A 16,505-nucleotide genomic window follows, 5' to 3' on the forward strand; every position below is an offset into this window, starting at 1 on the left:
CTGGTCCTGCTCACTCTGTGGTCCCAGCCCAGCAGGCTCATCATCACTCAGAGGGCCCAGCTGGGGGCCCCGCAGCCCACCAGATACTGCCATGCCAGCACCCAGAGCCAGGCCAAGGAGATCAGTGCCAGACCAGTTCCACCCCAGATCACAGCTGGGCCCTGACTGTCAGGGTGGCCCCCTTCGGCTGCCAAGTGTAGAGTCATCAGGGAGCAGGCCAGACTGGGGGCTCCCTCTGCCCCGACCCCTGGGGGAGCTCCACCCCTGGCTGCTGGGAGAGGCCTGGCTTTTCCCGCATGTGCGTGGCTTGCTTTTTGGCTAGACTAAGGATTGCAGCCATATGAAATGCTCATTGCTGGCCTCATCCCTCTCCCATTGGCTGTCCAGGAACTCAGCTCCTTTCTCCAGGGCAGCCACTGCACACCTTTCCTCTGTGTCCTTTCAGCATGTCCTGCGCACACACACATATAAATCCTAGGATTGGAATCTCTGGCTCAAGGGATTTTGTGTCCTATAGATACTGTGTTTTCATTTTTATGACTTTCATACACACTGCAGACTATACCACGTACTACCCTGCATGCGCGATTGTCAGGTAACATATCTTGGACATCTTCCACATCGGCCCTTCCAGATCTGCCCATTCCTTCCGCGAAGGTATTCCATCCTGTGGATCACTTACTTCACCAGAGCTTGATTGACGGGGACTTGACTTCTTTTCAATATTCACTGTTTCTTATAATGCAGCCCTGGATATCCTTACACTTATTTCCTTGGCCACCTGTATGAGGACATTTGTAGGATTGAATTCAATAACTGGAATTGCACGTTCAAAAGGTTTGTGCATTTTCAAATTTGATAAGGATGACCACAACCCTAGGATGGTTGGCTGGGTCCACGTCTCTCAGCATGTGCCCCTGATCCATACATATTTATTTGGACAATCTAATGCAGGTTATTTCTTTAATTAAGGGTGAGGTTGAGCATCTTCTCATACACTGAAAAACTGCTCGGTAGCTCACGCCTATAATCCCAACACTTTGGGAGGCCAAGTTGGATGGATCACCTGAGGTCAAGAGTTCAAAACCAGCCTGGCCAACATGGTGAAACCCTGTCTGTACTAAAAATACCAAAAAAAATTAACCGAGCCTGATAGCAGGCACCTGTAATCCCAGCTACTTGGAAGGCTGAGGCAGGAAAATCGCTTGAATCTGGGAGGCGGTGGTTGCAGTGAGCTGAGATCACGCCACTATACTCTAGCCTAGGCAACAGAGACTCTGTCTCAAAAAAAAAAAAAAAAAAAAAAAAAAAAGCTGCTGTCTTTTCTTTTCTGAGAACTGTCCCTTCATACTGAGATGGGAAAAGTTCCCTTGTCCTCCTCGCAGGGCGTGCAATGGGGGTGTGGTTCGCTTCTTCAGTATCCTCTGCTCAAACCTCCGGGGTAGCGTACAGACGGGCAGGCTGTGGGCTCCGACCTCACGGCAGCATCTAGGGGTGGATGTTCACAGCTCCTGAAGCACCAGTGGGCGTATGCCACATGTGCTCTTTTAGTTTAGCTGTCTATAGGCAGCTTGTGTTAACCAGCTCAATTAGACCCTCTACCTTGGCGCAGGGACGGTGGGCTTGCAGAATGAGTGCGAGGTTTTATTGAGTGGAAGTAGCTGTCAGCAGATGGGGGAAGCCAGAAGGAGGAGGGGGTGCAAAGGTTTTTCCCCGGAGTCGGGCCGCTAAGCAGCCTGGGCTCTCCTCTGACTGCCCCAGCCAAACTCGTTCTGCTTCTGCTGGTCGGTGGCCTGCAGCTGCCAGTGCTTGTTGGTGCGCTCCTCTCGACGTCCAGCCACCCGTGTGTTCCTCCACTCATGTGCTCCTCTCGACGTCCGGCCACCTATGTCTGCCTGCTAGGGTCTCAGGGGTTTTTATAGGCACAGGATGGGGGTGTGGTGGACCAGGGTGGTCTTGGGAAGTGCGACATTTGGGCGCAAAGGCAAGAGTGCCTGTCAGAGGGTGGAGCCCTTAGCCAGGGACTATGCCCTTCCCGCTTCCGTATCATTTAAAGGGGGCATGCCCTTCTCCACCCAGCACCTTTGTATCAATACCATTTGTCCATTTCCCTTTTGGATTGCTGGATTGTTTCTTGTTGATTCGTAAGAGCACTTTATGTATTAAGGAAATCAGTCCTTTGTCTGAAGTGCACATGATGTTGGTGAGCCCTTGGCTGTGTAGGGCTGAATTGAGAGTCCATGAGAGAGAGGAGGAGCCTGGTGCGCGCTGAGTGTTAGTTGCTATGTGGATAACCAGGGAGTGCTCCTCAGGCCCCTGCCTGAGGATTCCACTGTGAAACACGTCCATGAGGCGCTGTCCTTCAAGATGGGAAAGGGATGTGGAGAAAGAAACGGGGTGTGAACTGCGGCCCGGGAAGCTTCAGCCGCTGTGAGGCAGAGGCAGGCAGACTCACTCTGGTTGGCCAGAACCTTACTGTGCTCAAAACTCTCCAGGTCAGACGGAGGAGGATACAGGTAAACAGGTGCTCAGGGCGTGGAGCTGAGGTGGCAGACAGCCCTGGGGGCCCAGCTTTGGCTCATTTCACAAGCAGCACAGTACCTACATTACTCTTAAGTTGCTTGCCATTATTTAGAGATCAGAGACTTCACATGCAAATCCAGATTTCTTTCTTCCTTACAAAAATAAGAAGACCCAGCAACATGGACCTGCACCCTCCTCGCCACTGCTGGCCGCCTTGGGCTGGAGACAGCCTGCCCAGGGCCCACTGTCCCTCTCATCCCCCTGCCCACATGACTTTTCTCATGAGAGCGAAATATTTCTGAGTGAAAAGGAAAAAGCAAAAGATGAGCCAAGAGGGCCGCATGCTTCAGGAAAAATGGGAGAGAGAATATTTCTCTCTGTTCAACATGTGAACAAAATATGTCAGGGTCAGAGAGATGGGGCATCGGGAAACATGCCCAGCCTAGCAGCGACCCGCAGGTCGAGGGTCAGGGAGGCCCAGGGGAGAATTGCTGTGGCATGAGGTACACCCTGTGACCTGTGGCCGGCAGCGTGTTGTCAGGATGGCGCCTACGGATGTCAGGATGTGCCGGGAGCCATGGCAACAGCTCCCAAGAAAAAGGGGAGAAGATGGCGGCAGCGTGCACCCACCGCACCGCTGCAGTGAGCACACACAGCGCCCACCTGCCCTGCTGACCTCACGCCACCCTCACGCTCTCCCTGTAAATGATAGCCAGGAAGGAAACCGACGCAGGCTCCACAGCCAACTGCTCCCACCAAGGAGATGCACACTCCGCCCGCATCCACGCTGCGCCTCCTCCTACCCTGTCCTGTCTCTGCCTGGTCAGAAGTAGCATAAGGATAACTACAGTTTTCCATTTATCCAACAGGCGTTTTTTGGCCCCAGTTTATTTATTCATTTTGCCAAGCCCCATATGGGTACCCGAGGACTTAGAGAGGGGTCAAGGGCCACTTCAGTCTTCTGGGAGTTCACTGTAGAGCGTGTGTGTGTGTGCGTGCATGTGCACGTATGTGTGTGTGTGTGCATGAGTGTGCATGTCACATACACACACACACACGTGTGACATGCACATTCACGCACACCCAGACTCATACGTGCACATGCACACACTCATATACACTCACATGTGATGAATGTATGCATGTGCGTTTGCGTGCATGTGTGAGTGTGTAAGTACATTCGTGTGTGAGTGTGCATGTGTGAGATTGTGTAAGTGCATTCACGTGAGTGTGCGTATGTGTGTATGTGCATTGGCATGTGAGTGTGCATGTGTGTGTAAGTGCATTCGTGTGTGTGTACGTGTGTGTCAGTGCATTCACGTGAGTGTGCCTGTGGTGCATTCGTGTATGAGTATGCATTGGCTGTGGAGGAGTGCGTGTGTGTGCGTGTGTGTGAGTGCGTAAGTGCGTTGGCATGTGTGTGTGCATGTGCAAGTGCACGAGAGAGTACATGCATTCATGTGTGAGTGTGTGTTGGCTGTGGATGTGAGTGCATGCGTGTGCATGTGTGCATGCGTGTGAGTGCGTAAGTGCGTTGTTGTGTGTGCGTGCATGTGTGTGAGAGAGTACGTGCATTCGTATGTGAGTGTGCGTTGGCTGTGGATGTGAGTGCATGCGTGTGCATGTGTGCATGTGTGTGAGTGCGTAAGTGCGTTGGCGTGTGTGCATTCATGTGTGTGAGAGAGTACGTGCATTCGTGTGTGAGTGTGCGTGTGTGTGGATGTGTGTGGATGTGAGTGCATGCATGTGCTTGTGTGCATGTATGTGAGGAGTGATCATGGAGCAGGCCAGCCTATGAAGGTGACACCCCAGAGCACTCTTCTGGAGGTGGTGCCATGCAAGGCCTGGCAAATGGTATTTACAAAATACTTGATGAGTGAATGAACAATGAACAAACGAATGAAAATGAAGGTTTTGGGAGCCAGAGAAGAAGACAGTGACTTGGCCTGGTGGGGGACATGGGCCCAGGGCAGGCAGGTAGGAACTGCTGCAAACAGGAGAAAAGTCAGGCTGGACCTGGAAGCGGGGGGAGAGGTTCCCTGGCAGAAAGTGGCAGCAGGACCAGGTGCTCTGGGGAGAGTACTCCCGCCCTGGGAGAAGGATGTGGAGCTACAGAGGCGGCTGGGCCCTGCGGGGGCTGCTACCAGACTGGATGCCCTCTCAGGACTTGGCAGGAGTCAGTTCACAACCTGCATGGCCGTGATGGCAGCCGCGTCACCTCTGCAGGGCAGCAGAGCACGCGGGCAGCCGGTTGGCAAGCACAGGCCAGAGGGCCACCCACCCAGCCCATCTCCGTGAGCCGCAGGCCTGCTGCTGGCTGCTACCTGGAAGGGTCACGCCAGCTTTTAAGCCAAGAAAAGGAAACCCCAGCCTTTAACAGTAGAATTAGGGTGATTTTTATAGTTTCTGCCTGACCAGCTGCTGGTCCAGTCTTCTGCGCCTCGTGGTGTTGGGGGCAGCTGGGGCCCAGCGAGCGGGGCCTTTGTCATCTTCTCTGCAGGAAGGGTGGCCTTTCCTCCCTTCCTGGTTCTCAGGGTGGCCCTGGGATCTGGGCTTGGAGTGCATCCCTGCCACCCCCCCAGTTGGTGTGGAAAGGCCCCTGTGAGGCTGCCTTGGGGATTAAATTTTCAGGACTCAGCACTCACTCTGATTTCTGATTTCTTCCCTTCTCGAAATAGGGCTGATCCAATTAAGCCTTGTCAACACCGCGGCCTGGGTGCTGTGCCGGGAGCGTGAGGAGCCCTTCCCTCCTCATCCGCAGCTGGGGTATTCTAGGGCGGGACGCATCATGGGACAGGAGTGTGTGGGGTCCACCAGGACTAACTGTCACCACCCCCAACCCCAGACTTCTGGACCCATGGAGTTCACACAGGAAGACAAATGGGAGGAACCCCGCACCCCTGCAGGATTGGATGACATGGCCTGGGCTCAGAGTGGTGGCTGCCTGGGGGCCTCTCCGTGCTGTCTCCCAGTCTGCACCTCGGGATTTACCCATGGGAGGGGCAGGTCTGAGAGAAGATCCCACAGCCAGGCGGGAAGGACAGGAGAGGCCAGAAGCAAAGGTTGGGCAGGCCTGCTCCTCAGCCCCATGTGGGCTGGAGCAGAGGGAAGGAGGACATGTGGTTTGGGAGCGCAGCACCTGAGGAGAGACGGGGGTCCCTGACACTCACTGGGAGAGAGGGCTGAGGGTCTGGGAGGTTAGAGAACTGTCATGTGGGAGGTTAGAGAACTGTCAGGACTGCCCCTGAGATTCGGCGCAGCTGTTCCGATGCACTCCCGATGGCCAGGCCGGCCCCAGGAGCCCCTCCCACCCTCCGATCCACCTCAGGTCATAAAAATGGCACTGGATGAGTTGCATCTGTTGAAGTTGCAAAAATTAATTCAAAGTCGGTAATAAAGTTATAAAGGGCTGGGATGAAATAATCCTAATGAGCATCTTTTAATAAACTGCACCAGTGGGGCTCCATGCTGATGGCCCCCGTGGGGCTGAGCCTGCCTTCTGCTTCCCAGAGCCTCCAAAGAGCCTGCCTGCTTCCAAACAAGGCTTTCTGCCGTGTCCTGATTACATTTCCACATAAACATATTTCATCTTAATGATTATCTTTAGGGGAATGCGCAGCCAGAGCGACTGTCTCTTGGTTGGTAACAAATGGAGGGGATGACCTTGCTCCTATTGACCTCCCCTGGGTGGGGCTCCCCATGTTGTAGGAGAGGCTGCTGGTGCTCCAGGCTTTGGTCCTCCTGGGCCCGGCGGTGGCTCCTGCAGGCCCTGGCAGTGCTTGTAAGCAGGAACTGGGCTGGCATTCTGGCCTGGGTATTTGCCAACATCATGGCCTTAGTCTAATTTCCTGAGCCTCCCTCTCCTCTTCTGGGCAATATGGCAGTTCTGGCTCTGCAGGGCGGTTATTAGGACTTACGTTTTGGGCACTCTTAAGCACTGGAAAAAGAGGATGATTCGTTCCCATCCACGTGGTTGGCAGGTTGAGGCAGTAGCACAGCACCTCTGTCTGTGTGCAGGTGCCTCAGTGAGTGTGCCCGTCTGCCATTGCACTATCCCTTAGTGAGTGTGCCCGTCTGCCCTCGTGCCATCCCCTAGCAAGTGTGCCCATCTTCCCTTGTGCTATCCCCTAGCAAGTGTGCCCATCCCCCTTTGCACCATCTCCTAGTGAGTGTGCCCATCCACCCTCACACCATCCCCTAGCAAGTGTGCCATCCGCCCTCGCATTCAGCCGGCAGAGACCAGCAGAGTGGGAAACAGCTCACAGGGGTTGGGGCAGCCAAGGAGAGGGCTGGGAAAGAGCCCTAGGCTTGGAACCCAAAGCCTGCCCAACAGCAAGATTATAAAAAGGTGCCTAGCTACATTTTCTTCTAGCACTTCTATGACTTCCTTTCGATCATCTCATCCACTAGGAATCTGTTTTTGCTTAAGGCATGAGGTCAAAATTTGACCTTTTCCTCCCTCTAACCAGTTGTCCTAACATCGTTAAAACAAAGAAAGAAACAAACAAAAGCCATTTATCTCCCCAGCCTGCTCTCTTTCTTCTTCTTTTCTCCTGCAATGAGCAACCGTTTCAGGTGATCAAAGGGTATCCTTTTGTTAGTGTACATTTTTGCAACATGAATGTTGCTGTCTTGTGTGTGTGTATCCGTAATTTACGTAAGTCGCTCTGAAGTGTCTGATTCTGTTTCTTACCTTCTACACTGGGCTCTCTGTTTTTAAGATCCATCCATCTATGTAGATATCAAACTTCTAACCTTGGTAGCACTTTGTGGGGTGCCCCCACCACATCTGCCTCTCCTCTCACGCACGGATGACCCCTGTGTTGTTTCCAGCTCCCTCACTCCACCCAAGCAATGCTGCAAGGGGCAGCTCCCCATTGCCTCCTTACAGACCTGTGCAAGTTTGCCCGTCTGCAAGCCAGTCCATGGGGGCGAACAATGGCCCATGGGCCGAGGGTCAGCCCGAGGAGGGCACTGGGATATCCGATAGACATCCTGTATCTTTAGGATATGAGCCACATGGTGCTCTTCCTCATCACCCCTCAGTGGTGCCAGACTGCCAGAGTGTCCCGGCCTGCTCTGCCTGCACCGTTTCCTAGCACCATTGGCTACCTTTATCATTTACTTTTTTTTTTACTATATGGCTACTTGAGCAACTATTTATAATTACATGCAAATGAGTATCAAAGATGATTAATATTAAAGCAGAGAGCTGGCACACACTGGCGGTGTAAAGAGAGGACAGCACTGCCCCGGCTGGATGGAGGCTCCTGGAGGTGAGCAGATCAGTCTCCAGGTCGTGGTCTGACTCCTGCTTCTCTGGGAACTGACAAGGCCCCTCCTGGGAAAGTCGTGAGCAAGGTCTCGAGGGAGTCTTGGGCTCAGCACAGTCAGGCACCTGGCAGGGCCAAGGTGGGGACCAGGCACTGGACCTGCAGCGGAAATACGGTCAGAGGGAGGGGCCGTCCTGTATTCCTGCTTCTCAGCTCACCATGGCCTGCCTTCAGCTCTCCGTGGGTAGGCCAGGCTCTCCTGGGCGTTCCGACCCCGGGCTACAGCTGGCTTGATGGAGGTGGGGCCTTGTGAAGACCGTTCACCCATGGGTCACACTGCTCAGTACGGCTCAGTCGCCCTCCACGTCTGGTGCAGAGCCATCACCCCAGGGTCACTTCTCGCCACCCTCCATGGGCCTCCCAGGCCATGTCTTCTGTGTTGGGCTCCCATTTTCTGCCCATTTTCTGTATCTGTGTCTTTCGTCTTACTCTTTTTTTTTTTTTTTTTTTTTTTTTTTTTTATGGAGCACACCTTTCGGTAGCTTCTTGAGAGGAGTGCTTGTTAGGTAAATCTTTTGAGAACTGACATGTCTAGAAACATCCTTATTCCATTTTCACACTTGATGGGGAATGTGTCTGGGCACAGAATTCCAGTTGGGAAATCATTTTCCTTCAGAATTCCGAAGGCTTTGCTTCACTGTTTTCTTGCATCTAATGCTGCTTTTGAGAACTCTGAGTCATGCTGATTCCAATTCTTTGTCTATGACCTCTCCTGTAACCTGATTTTCCCCTCTTCTTATTCTCTGGGAGACTTTGTGAAATGTGGCTGTCTTCATGGCCAGCCTGGGATTCAACTTTCTTGATATACCAAGTCTGTTACCACTTGCCCATCTGTTTCCAGCCTCCCACAGTTTCCTTGTTATTTCTTCCCCTCCTGCTCTCCCTATCCTTGTAGGCTTGTGACTTTAATTTGTTTTTTTTTTTTTTTTTTTTTATTTACTAAACTTTTCATGGGGTTTTAGAAAGGAGCCAAATCAGATATCTGTGTTCAGTCTGCCCTTTTTACCTGGAAACCCCCATGTTCTTGGATCTGTTTTTGGAAGTTTTTGTTTTGTTTTGTTTTGAGATGGAGTTTTGCTCTTGTTGCCCAGGCTGGAGTGCAATAGCATGATCTCAGCTCACCACAACCTCCGCCTCCCGGGTTCAAGCGATTCTCCTGCCTCAGCCTCCTGAGTAGCTGGGATTACAGGCGCCACCACTCCTAGCTGATTTTGTATTTTTAGTAGAGATAGGGTTTCTCCATGTTGGTCAGGCTGGTCTCAAACTCCCAACCTCAGCTGATCCACCCGCATCGGCCTCCCAAAGTGCTGGGATTACAGGCATGAGACACCGCGCCCAGCCTGTTTTTGGAAGTTTTATTCAGCTCCATTGATCTGACATCACTATGTTTTCATTAACATTATTTTATAATACATTGTATTAATTTGAAAGACACATACCTCTTCATTATCATTCTTTTCCATTGTTTTTCTGTCTGGTGTCACGTATAGTCTTCCAGATGAATGTTGGAATCACTTTGTTGGGTTTTAACAATTATTTGATGGAGATTATGTTAAATTTATTGATTCATTTGGAGAAGGATCAGCTTCCAGTCCAGGATTATGTCAGTGTATCTTCATTTACTGAGGTCTTCTTTTGTGTTTTTGGAGATTTTAGACTATATTATACTACTTTTTGTGTAGTCTTTGAACATTTATTAGTTTTTGTTTATTCTTAGATACTTGGGAGTGTTGTTCTTATAGTTGATAAGCTCTTTTTTCCACTCTACTTTCTAGCTGGTTGTTGCTATGTTCAAGAAAAGTATTGATCTTTGCATACTTATTTTTTGTAAGATGAGAAGTATCTATTCCTTGTGGGTTTGGTTAAACTCTTCCATGGAAGCATTTCTTTGACTACTCTTTCAATTTCTTCTGAGGTTATTGGTTTATTCAGGTTTTGTACTTGAGCCATGAGTGGAAAGTACTTTTTCCATTTAGTCTAGGCCCATTGGAACTGTGCTTTTAATTACAGATGTTTAGGGTTTAGGGTTTTATTGTTGTCTCTGATTTTGTCTCAGTAATGGTGATAGTGGGCACGATTTTTGAGTTTTGTGCCCTAATGTGTGGTAAAATGTGGAACTTCTCCCATGTGTGCTTGACAAGGGCATGTGTTCTGGTTGCTGGGTTTGAACATTAGGCTTTCCTATTAATTCCAATAGTTTCTATCTTTACCTAATGTTGTATCAAACTTGTCTGGAATAAATGTATTACAGTGCTCCTATCACTGTGGCCTCATCTCTTCTTCCTTGCATCAGGTTGAAGCTCTTAGGGGCATAAACTTTCATCTTTTACATTTTTTTCCATGAGTTGTTTATCAGTTTGTCTCCTTAAATGCCTTGGTTGGCGATTACATGGTACATGTTTCTTTGCCCCACTTTTTTTTTTTTTGGCTCTTCCTGGTCACTTTGACTTGGTTATTCCATATGCAAGCAATTTGTAGCTGGATTTTGTTCCATCTCATACTCCTCCAACCATCACCACACTTTTGCTCCTGGTCTCGGCTCCCCAACCCCCGGTGTGGCCCCTCTGACCCTGCTGCACCTGCCTCTCGTATCCCAGTTCCCAACTCCCCAGAGGCGCCCAGCTCGCCTCTGCTGGGCCCTCTGTTCCCAAAGCATCTCTCTGCCATGGCTCCAGCCCCTCACAGCCCTGCAGTTACCTGTGGGGCACTGGGGAAACTGAGGCACACCAGACCCCATGGTCTCCATCCCCCAGGGTTCTCTATCTGAGAGAGAAAGTCAGTTAATGCCCAGGCAAATTCACAAATGAGACAAGACCTGCCCGCGGTGGAGCGTAGCAGGAAGGAAGAGCACGAGGTGCTATTGGGAGAAATCAGGGGAGGGGCAATTTCAGTTTAGGATGAAATAAGGAAAGTTCTCCCTGAGGAGCTGACGTTTCAGTAGACACCTGAAGGAAGAGAGCAATGAAGGGATGGTCACCATGGAGAGGGGATAGCAGTCTGCCCTGTCACTGAACAGTGTTGTCCTCAGGTTTTAAGCGTCCCTGCCCCAGCCCCTGTCCCTGTCCTCCCCTAGTGGCACGCAGTGGGGCTGTGGAGGAGGCAGAGAGGGGCAGAACGTGCTCCTGTCTTGCAAGAGCTCTGAGTCCCATGAAAGGCAGTGGGCTCCCTTCCTTCTGGGTCTTTCAGGGGGCCTAAAGTTGGCCAGCAGCGGTGGCAGCAGCAGAAAGGGTATCCCAGGTGAAGAGGCCAGCCCAGAAAAGGCATAGGCCTAGGCTTTGCACAGGGGACAGCGAACACCCAGCCGCCCTTAGCACAGCAAAGCCCCTGCCTGCCCTCAGAGCCCACCCCTGTCCGCTACCCCTGCCCTCAGAGCCCACCCCTGTCCACTATACCTGCCCTCAGAGCCCACCCCTGTCCACTACCCCTGCCCTCAGAGCCCACCCCTGTCCACTACCACTGCCCTCAGAGCCCACCCCGTCCACTACCACTGCCCTCAGAGCCCACCCCTGCTCACTGCACCTGCCCTCAGAGCCCACACCATCCCACGGTACTCATGAGGTTACAGACTCGGTCCCAGGTTTTCTCTTCTCTAGGGTAATCATACTTGTTTCTACAATTTTTATTCCCACAAATCACCCTTCAGTGCTGGTGAAGTACAGAAAGGCTCCGGGCATGTGGACAACGTTGGACCCAGAGGCCTGCGCACATGCCCACTCATCCTCTCTGGTGGTGTGGCTTGTCCGAGTCATGTAATTTTTCTGCTCCTTGGTTTGTTTCCTTGATGCTAAAATGGGACAATATGCTGATGGTGACGAGCCTCCACCTTGGTGAGGGGATCGGATGGCTGCTGGGGGTATGGAGCTTTGTCACCGTGAAGGGCTGTGCACACACCCCTGCCTGGAGACTTGGGGCGTGCCTAGGATGCTGGCAGGTGCAGCCCTCGCCCACGTGCCCTGTGCGCTATGGCACTGTGGATGAGCCCACGGCTGCTGTGACCCACCCGTTCCCCTGCTGGAATTCCCTGGACAGAACTGCTGCCTCCCCTCGTTCCATCCTCTCCCTGTTTATTGATTGACTCTCCGATGGAGTCTTTTTGTTCCATTCTAGAGACTCTGAAACAGGATGGCTCTGGAGTGCTTCCCACAGTGTCATTCTTGGCCATGATGTGAGCAAGGAGATCTCCAGCTGCCATCCAGAAGGGGCCCCGAGCACAGGGAATGCCAGGAACTCGAAAGCTCTGTGTTACCTATTTAAAAGATGGGATCCTGCCAGAGACACCTCCCTTCTGGGTAGCCGCAGCCCACCTGGGCATGACTTCTGGGGCCTGGTCAATCAGCACCCCCGGGGGCCCCGCGCCTTCTCATGGGGAAGGCTGCACACAGAGGAAAGGAAGGCCAAGGGCAGCATCATCCTCCTGCCTCCACAGGAGACGGGCAGCGCTGACCACTCATCCAAGCAGGGTCAATGCCGAGGGATAGAGCAGAGGCTGTGTGAGCTCCTGGTCACCACAGCTCAGCAGGGCTGGGCTACAAACATAGGAAGCTCCCAGGGGAGGAGGGGAGAGCAGCAAATAGCCCCCTCCTGCCTTGGAGGGACTGAGTGGAACAGGGGCCATTAGACCAGGTAGGCAACCAGTACAGGTGGGCAGGCCCAAGGTCAAGGTTGACTTCAGAGGGATCACTAGGAAGCCGACTCAGGACCGTGCCAGGCCCACCGATCAGAGCTCCTTATAGCAAGGCTCTGTTTGGGGGAACAGCCTGCGAGGGCCCGCATGTGGTCAGAGTCTCTTCATGGCCTGGGTTAAGCCCACTGTAGGAAAAACTGAGGTGGCACTCGTGATTGACAGGGTCAGGGTCAATCCTATTGCGGGGAAAACTGAGGTGGCACTTGTGATTGACAAGCTGGGGCTTCAGCCTGACTGCCGGGTCTTTTTGGGACAGAGGAGGCAGGAGGGTGTCTGGGCCAGGGCTCCTGTTGCCCCAGGCCCGAGGGCTCTCCCCTTGTCCTGTCCAGCCTGAACATGACTGAGGCTTCCAGGGGCCAGACTCGGGGTGGCTGTCACCTGCCAGGTGACCCAGGCCCCTGTCTTCCTCTCTTCACCCTCTTTACCTTTGGGCCTTGGGCCGTCTCTAGGCACTGGTCCTGGGTGGAGAAGGAGTGCTCTAGAACATAATTTCCAAATTTCCCCCCAAAATTATCACGATTCAAATAATGATGGCAACAATAATAAATCCATTTCAGGTGAAACTGACACTTCTAAAGCATCTTTAGAAATCTTTGCTATTTTTCATGGGCCTGCAACACACAGTTTAGTTAAAAACTCCACCTGCTCAGCAGAAGCAGCCTCAAGACGTGCCCCAGCCCAGCTCTGTCCCGACGCGGCGCCCCAATCCTCCTACAGGGAGTGTCTGGAGGGTCCCTGCATGGTGACTCCGGGCTTAGGGCCAGGAGGACATACTGTGATGCTTTCTGGTGCCAGAATGACATTGAGGGTGGCAGGCAGCAGCCCTGGTGAGCCAAGCCCTGTATATTTTGTCTCCAGGTATGGCCCCTCAATTCACGGTCCAGGGCTACCCCTGGGATGGCCCCGTCTCCTAATTCCTCAAGAGAAGCTGGATGTTCTAGAATTTTTAAACATGAAGTCTTCCAATTTTCAAATACTATTAATCAAATGGCACCACGTGGCCTCAACGGGTGCCTCTGTGGTCTGGTTTTGCCGAGGGCACCGCTGTGTGTGACCCCCTTGCTTGACAAGGGCAGAGGGTAACATCCAGCCTATTCCCCAGGGGAAGAAGAATTTTCCTATGGAAATTAGCATCTCTCTGCTTCCCAAGGTGATTCTGAAGGTGAGCTGTCTCTGTTCTTTGGAAATGCAAAGAAATAAATGTACAAAAATAGAGTGGCGATTCCTCAACCTCCCTGTCAGGCTTAAGTCGCTGGCGCTTCCTCTGGGAACAGCGTGGATGGTCCTGAATCATCCAGGCAGCTAAGCAGACTGCTCAGCTCCACATGGCCCTGCCCGCAGGCCTGCCTGCCCCACCCCTGTCCCTGGAGTGGCCCTGGGAGTCCTTGCTGTGTACATGCGTGTGTGTGTGTGCATGTGTGTGTACATGTGTGCGTGCTTGGGTGTGTATGTTGAGGGGACACAGAACTGTGGAGCTGGAGGTGGCACGAGGACCCCAAAGGTACTGGAACCCCAGCAGCTGCTCAGCCCTGGCCCCACCTACTCCTCTTTTCTGTCCCAGCCCTCACCTCTGCCTCGCACCTCCACTGTCTCTGTTGGTCTTGCCCACAGTCGGGTTGCAGGTTTGTGCCTGAAACCTCATGTTCAGTCTGTCTTGTCTGAGCCGGGCTGCAGGGTGCAAGGAGAGAGCTCCTGGCTGAGAGCTGGCCCCGCTGGGATGCCATGGGTCTCCCCAGCTGTAAAACGGAAATGGCCAAGTCCACCGAGAGGCCTGCTGTCAGCACCGGGTGAGGAAGTGTGTGCCAGGATGGGGGCCCGGTGCCAGGCTGCCTCACTGTCCGAGTGGCCGTGCCACCTGCAGAGGCCTGGTTCTGCCCCCGGGGCCTGTCCTGGGCCACCCTCACAGGGAGGGAGTGCCTGTCCCTACCTGGAAGAGGCAGCAGGAGAGAGGCGTTGGGGGTGAAAAGTGTTTTTCTGGAAGACTCTCTGTAGAGAGGTGGTGCAGCCGGGACGCTGGTCTCCCACAGCTGCAGGGGCCTCGGGGTCCTGTGGGTTGGTGATGTCACGATGACCTGCAGCCCTGGGTCTGTCCCGGGCCAGGAGTCTCTGAGAACCTGCCTGGGGAATGCCATGGAGACACAGGACCCTGGGGCCAGGACCTGGCTTAGACAGAGACCAGTGCAAGGGAATGGGGGCTTCCTGGCCACTGGGGCTTGGGGGGCAGTGGGCAGTGTGGTCTGGGGCTGCCGTCGATGCTGAAAGTCAGCCTGGCCAGCCTTGCTGTGGCCTTTAGAGATGGGCAGTGGAGGGCTGGGAACTGAAGCCTGGTCCAGGGTGGTCTCCGGCCTGCAGGACACGGAACAGAGCAGAAACCGCGCTGCACAGAAGGCAGGGACGATATCCGGGGCGGGCTCCCCAGGATGGCAGCCCCAAGTGGCCAGAGGCACACCTTGGGGGCAGGAGATCAGTGCCTGCCCAGGGCCGACTGCAGCAGAGCTGCCACAGAGGGGTTCGTCTTGGTCTCGGAACAATTCAATCAGACCAGAGGCGGTACAGTTCGCCTGCGGAGGGGCCCAGGACCTGGCCCAGAGGTGTGGGGCCTCACTTCAGTGGAGGACTGAGAAGAAAGTTCTGGGAGGGGCCCAAGGAGACAGTGGAGAACATGCGCAGCCCAGGATGGGCCTCGGTTTCCCCAGTCATAACAGCTGGCGGTGACACCTGGGACACCAGTCCTTTGGCACCTGGCAGCCCTTCGGGGGAGAAGAGGCGGCTCTGCCCACTCCAGCTTCAGGCAGTGCGGGCTGAGGTTCCCGGCCTCTCTGTGGCTGGGTGCCAGCCCTGGGATCCATAAGGCAGACGGTGATGCTGGGCTGGGACTCTCACAGCCTCAGCAGGCCTGACCATCGTGTGGAGGCCACTGTGGCCCCTGCTGTGGCTGGGGTTGCCACCAGGGGCTGGGGAACGAGCGGTCCTGGAAGTCACAGAGGTGGCTGTCTGAGCCCTGCTGTGACTGAGACAGCTTGGCAAGTCTCTGCCACCTTCCTCTGCACCTCGCTTTCCTCTGTAAAATGGAACAATACCCCAGGTTCGGGGTGCTATGAGTTTTAAATGAGAGGATGGCTGAGCTGGCGAGCTGGCGCCTGGTGGGTGGTGGTGTGTCCGGGTGGGTTTGCCCTGCTGCTGAAGATGGTGTCCTCTCCTTGCAGGGGCCTCCCTGGGCAACCTGGACAGCCTCAGCCGTGCCCTGGGCGTCCTAGAGGAGCGCGTCAACAGCTCGAGGCGGAGGGCACGCAGGCATGCTGCAGATGACGACTACAACATCGAGGTCCTGCTGGGCGTGGATGACTCTGTGGTGCAGTTCCACGGGAAGGAGCATGTGCAGAAGTACCTGCTCACGCTCATGAACATTGTGAGTCGGGTGGCTGAGGCACGGGGCGGGATGGGGAGGGTCAGCCAGGGGCTGGGCAGGCCAGAGAGGCCCAGCTGCGTCCCCTGAGGCTCTGCTGATTTCCTTGTTAGCCGGAGGTGAGTGCCACAGTCTCAGGGAGGCGCTCTGGGTCCACAGGTGAGACAAGTTGACCCTCCCTGACCTCAGTTTTCTCATCTGCAAATTGCGGGTAATTCCAACTTGACAGCTCTTTGTAGGCTAAGGTGGTTTTATGCAGACTCCAGTCATTTGAATGACAAATGTCATTCAATGTGTCATTTGAAAAACAGGTTTTCTCAATGTTTGCCACTTTTAAAACTAAAATTATTTTAAAAGGAAACCTCATTTTACCTAAAAAGCTAACCTAATAGTGAGACATAAAGTGACGTTATTCAGCCCGAACTAGATAGTCCTGCCTTCCTCTGGCTCCGAACAGAGGCCCCTTTCTGTTTAAAGTAGAAATTAGTGTGCATTAGAGCCAGGGCCAGACACCAACCCAGGGCCCCTCCTTGAAGCTGGCAGTGGGAGAACTGACAAT

The 16,505-nt window shown here is 53.5% G+C and overlaps 1 protein-coding gene across 2 annotated transcripts in view; it reads left to right on the forward strand.

The window, feature by feature from the left end:
- Positions 1-16,505, forward strand: part of ADAMTS2 (ADAM metallopeptidase with thrombospondin type 1 motif 2) — a 223,306-nt gene that overhangs the window by 112,923 nt on the left and 93,878 nt on the right. For both annotated transcript variants that reach the window (XM_023193715.2, XM_023193716.2), the window contains exon 4: positions 15,747-15,949. In XM_023193715.2, coding sequence (XP_023049483.1) covers positions 15,747-15,949 — 203 coding nt within the window. The remainder of the gene's footprint in view (positions 1-15,746; positions 15,950-16,505) is intronic.

Source organism: Piliocolobus tephrosceles, chromosome 4, assembly GCF_002776525.5.
Source record: "Piliocolobus tephrosceles isolate RC106 chromosome 4, ASM277652v3, whole genome shotgun sequence".
Classification (NCBI taxonomy): Eukaryota; Metazoa; Chordata; class Mammalia; order Primates; family Cercopithecidae; genus Piliocolobus; species Piliocolobus tephrosceles.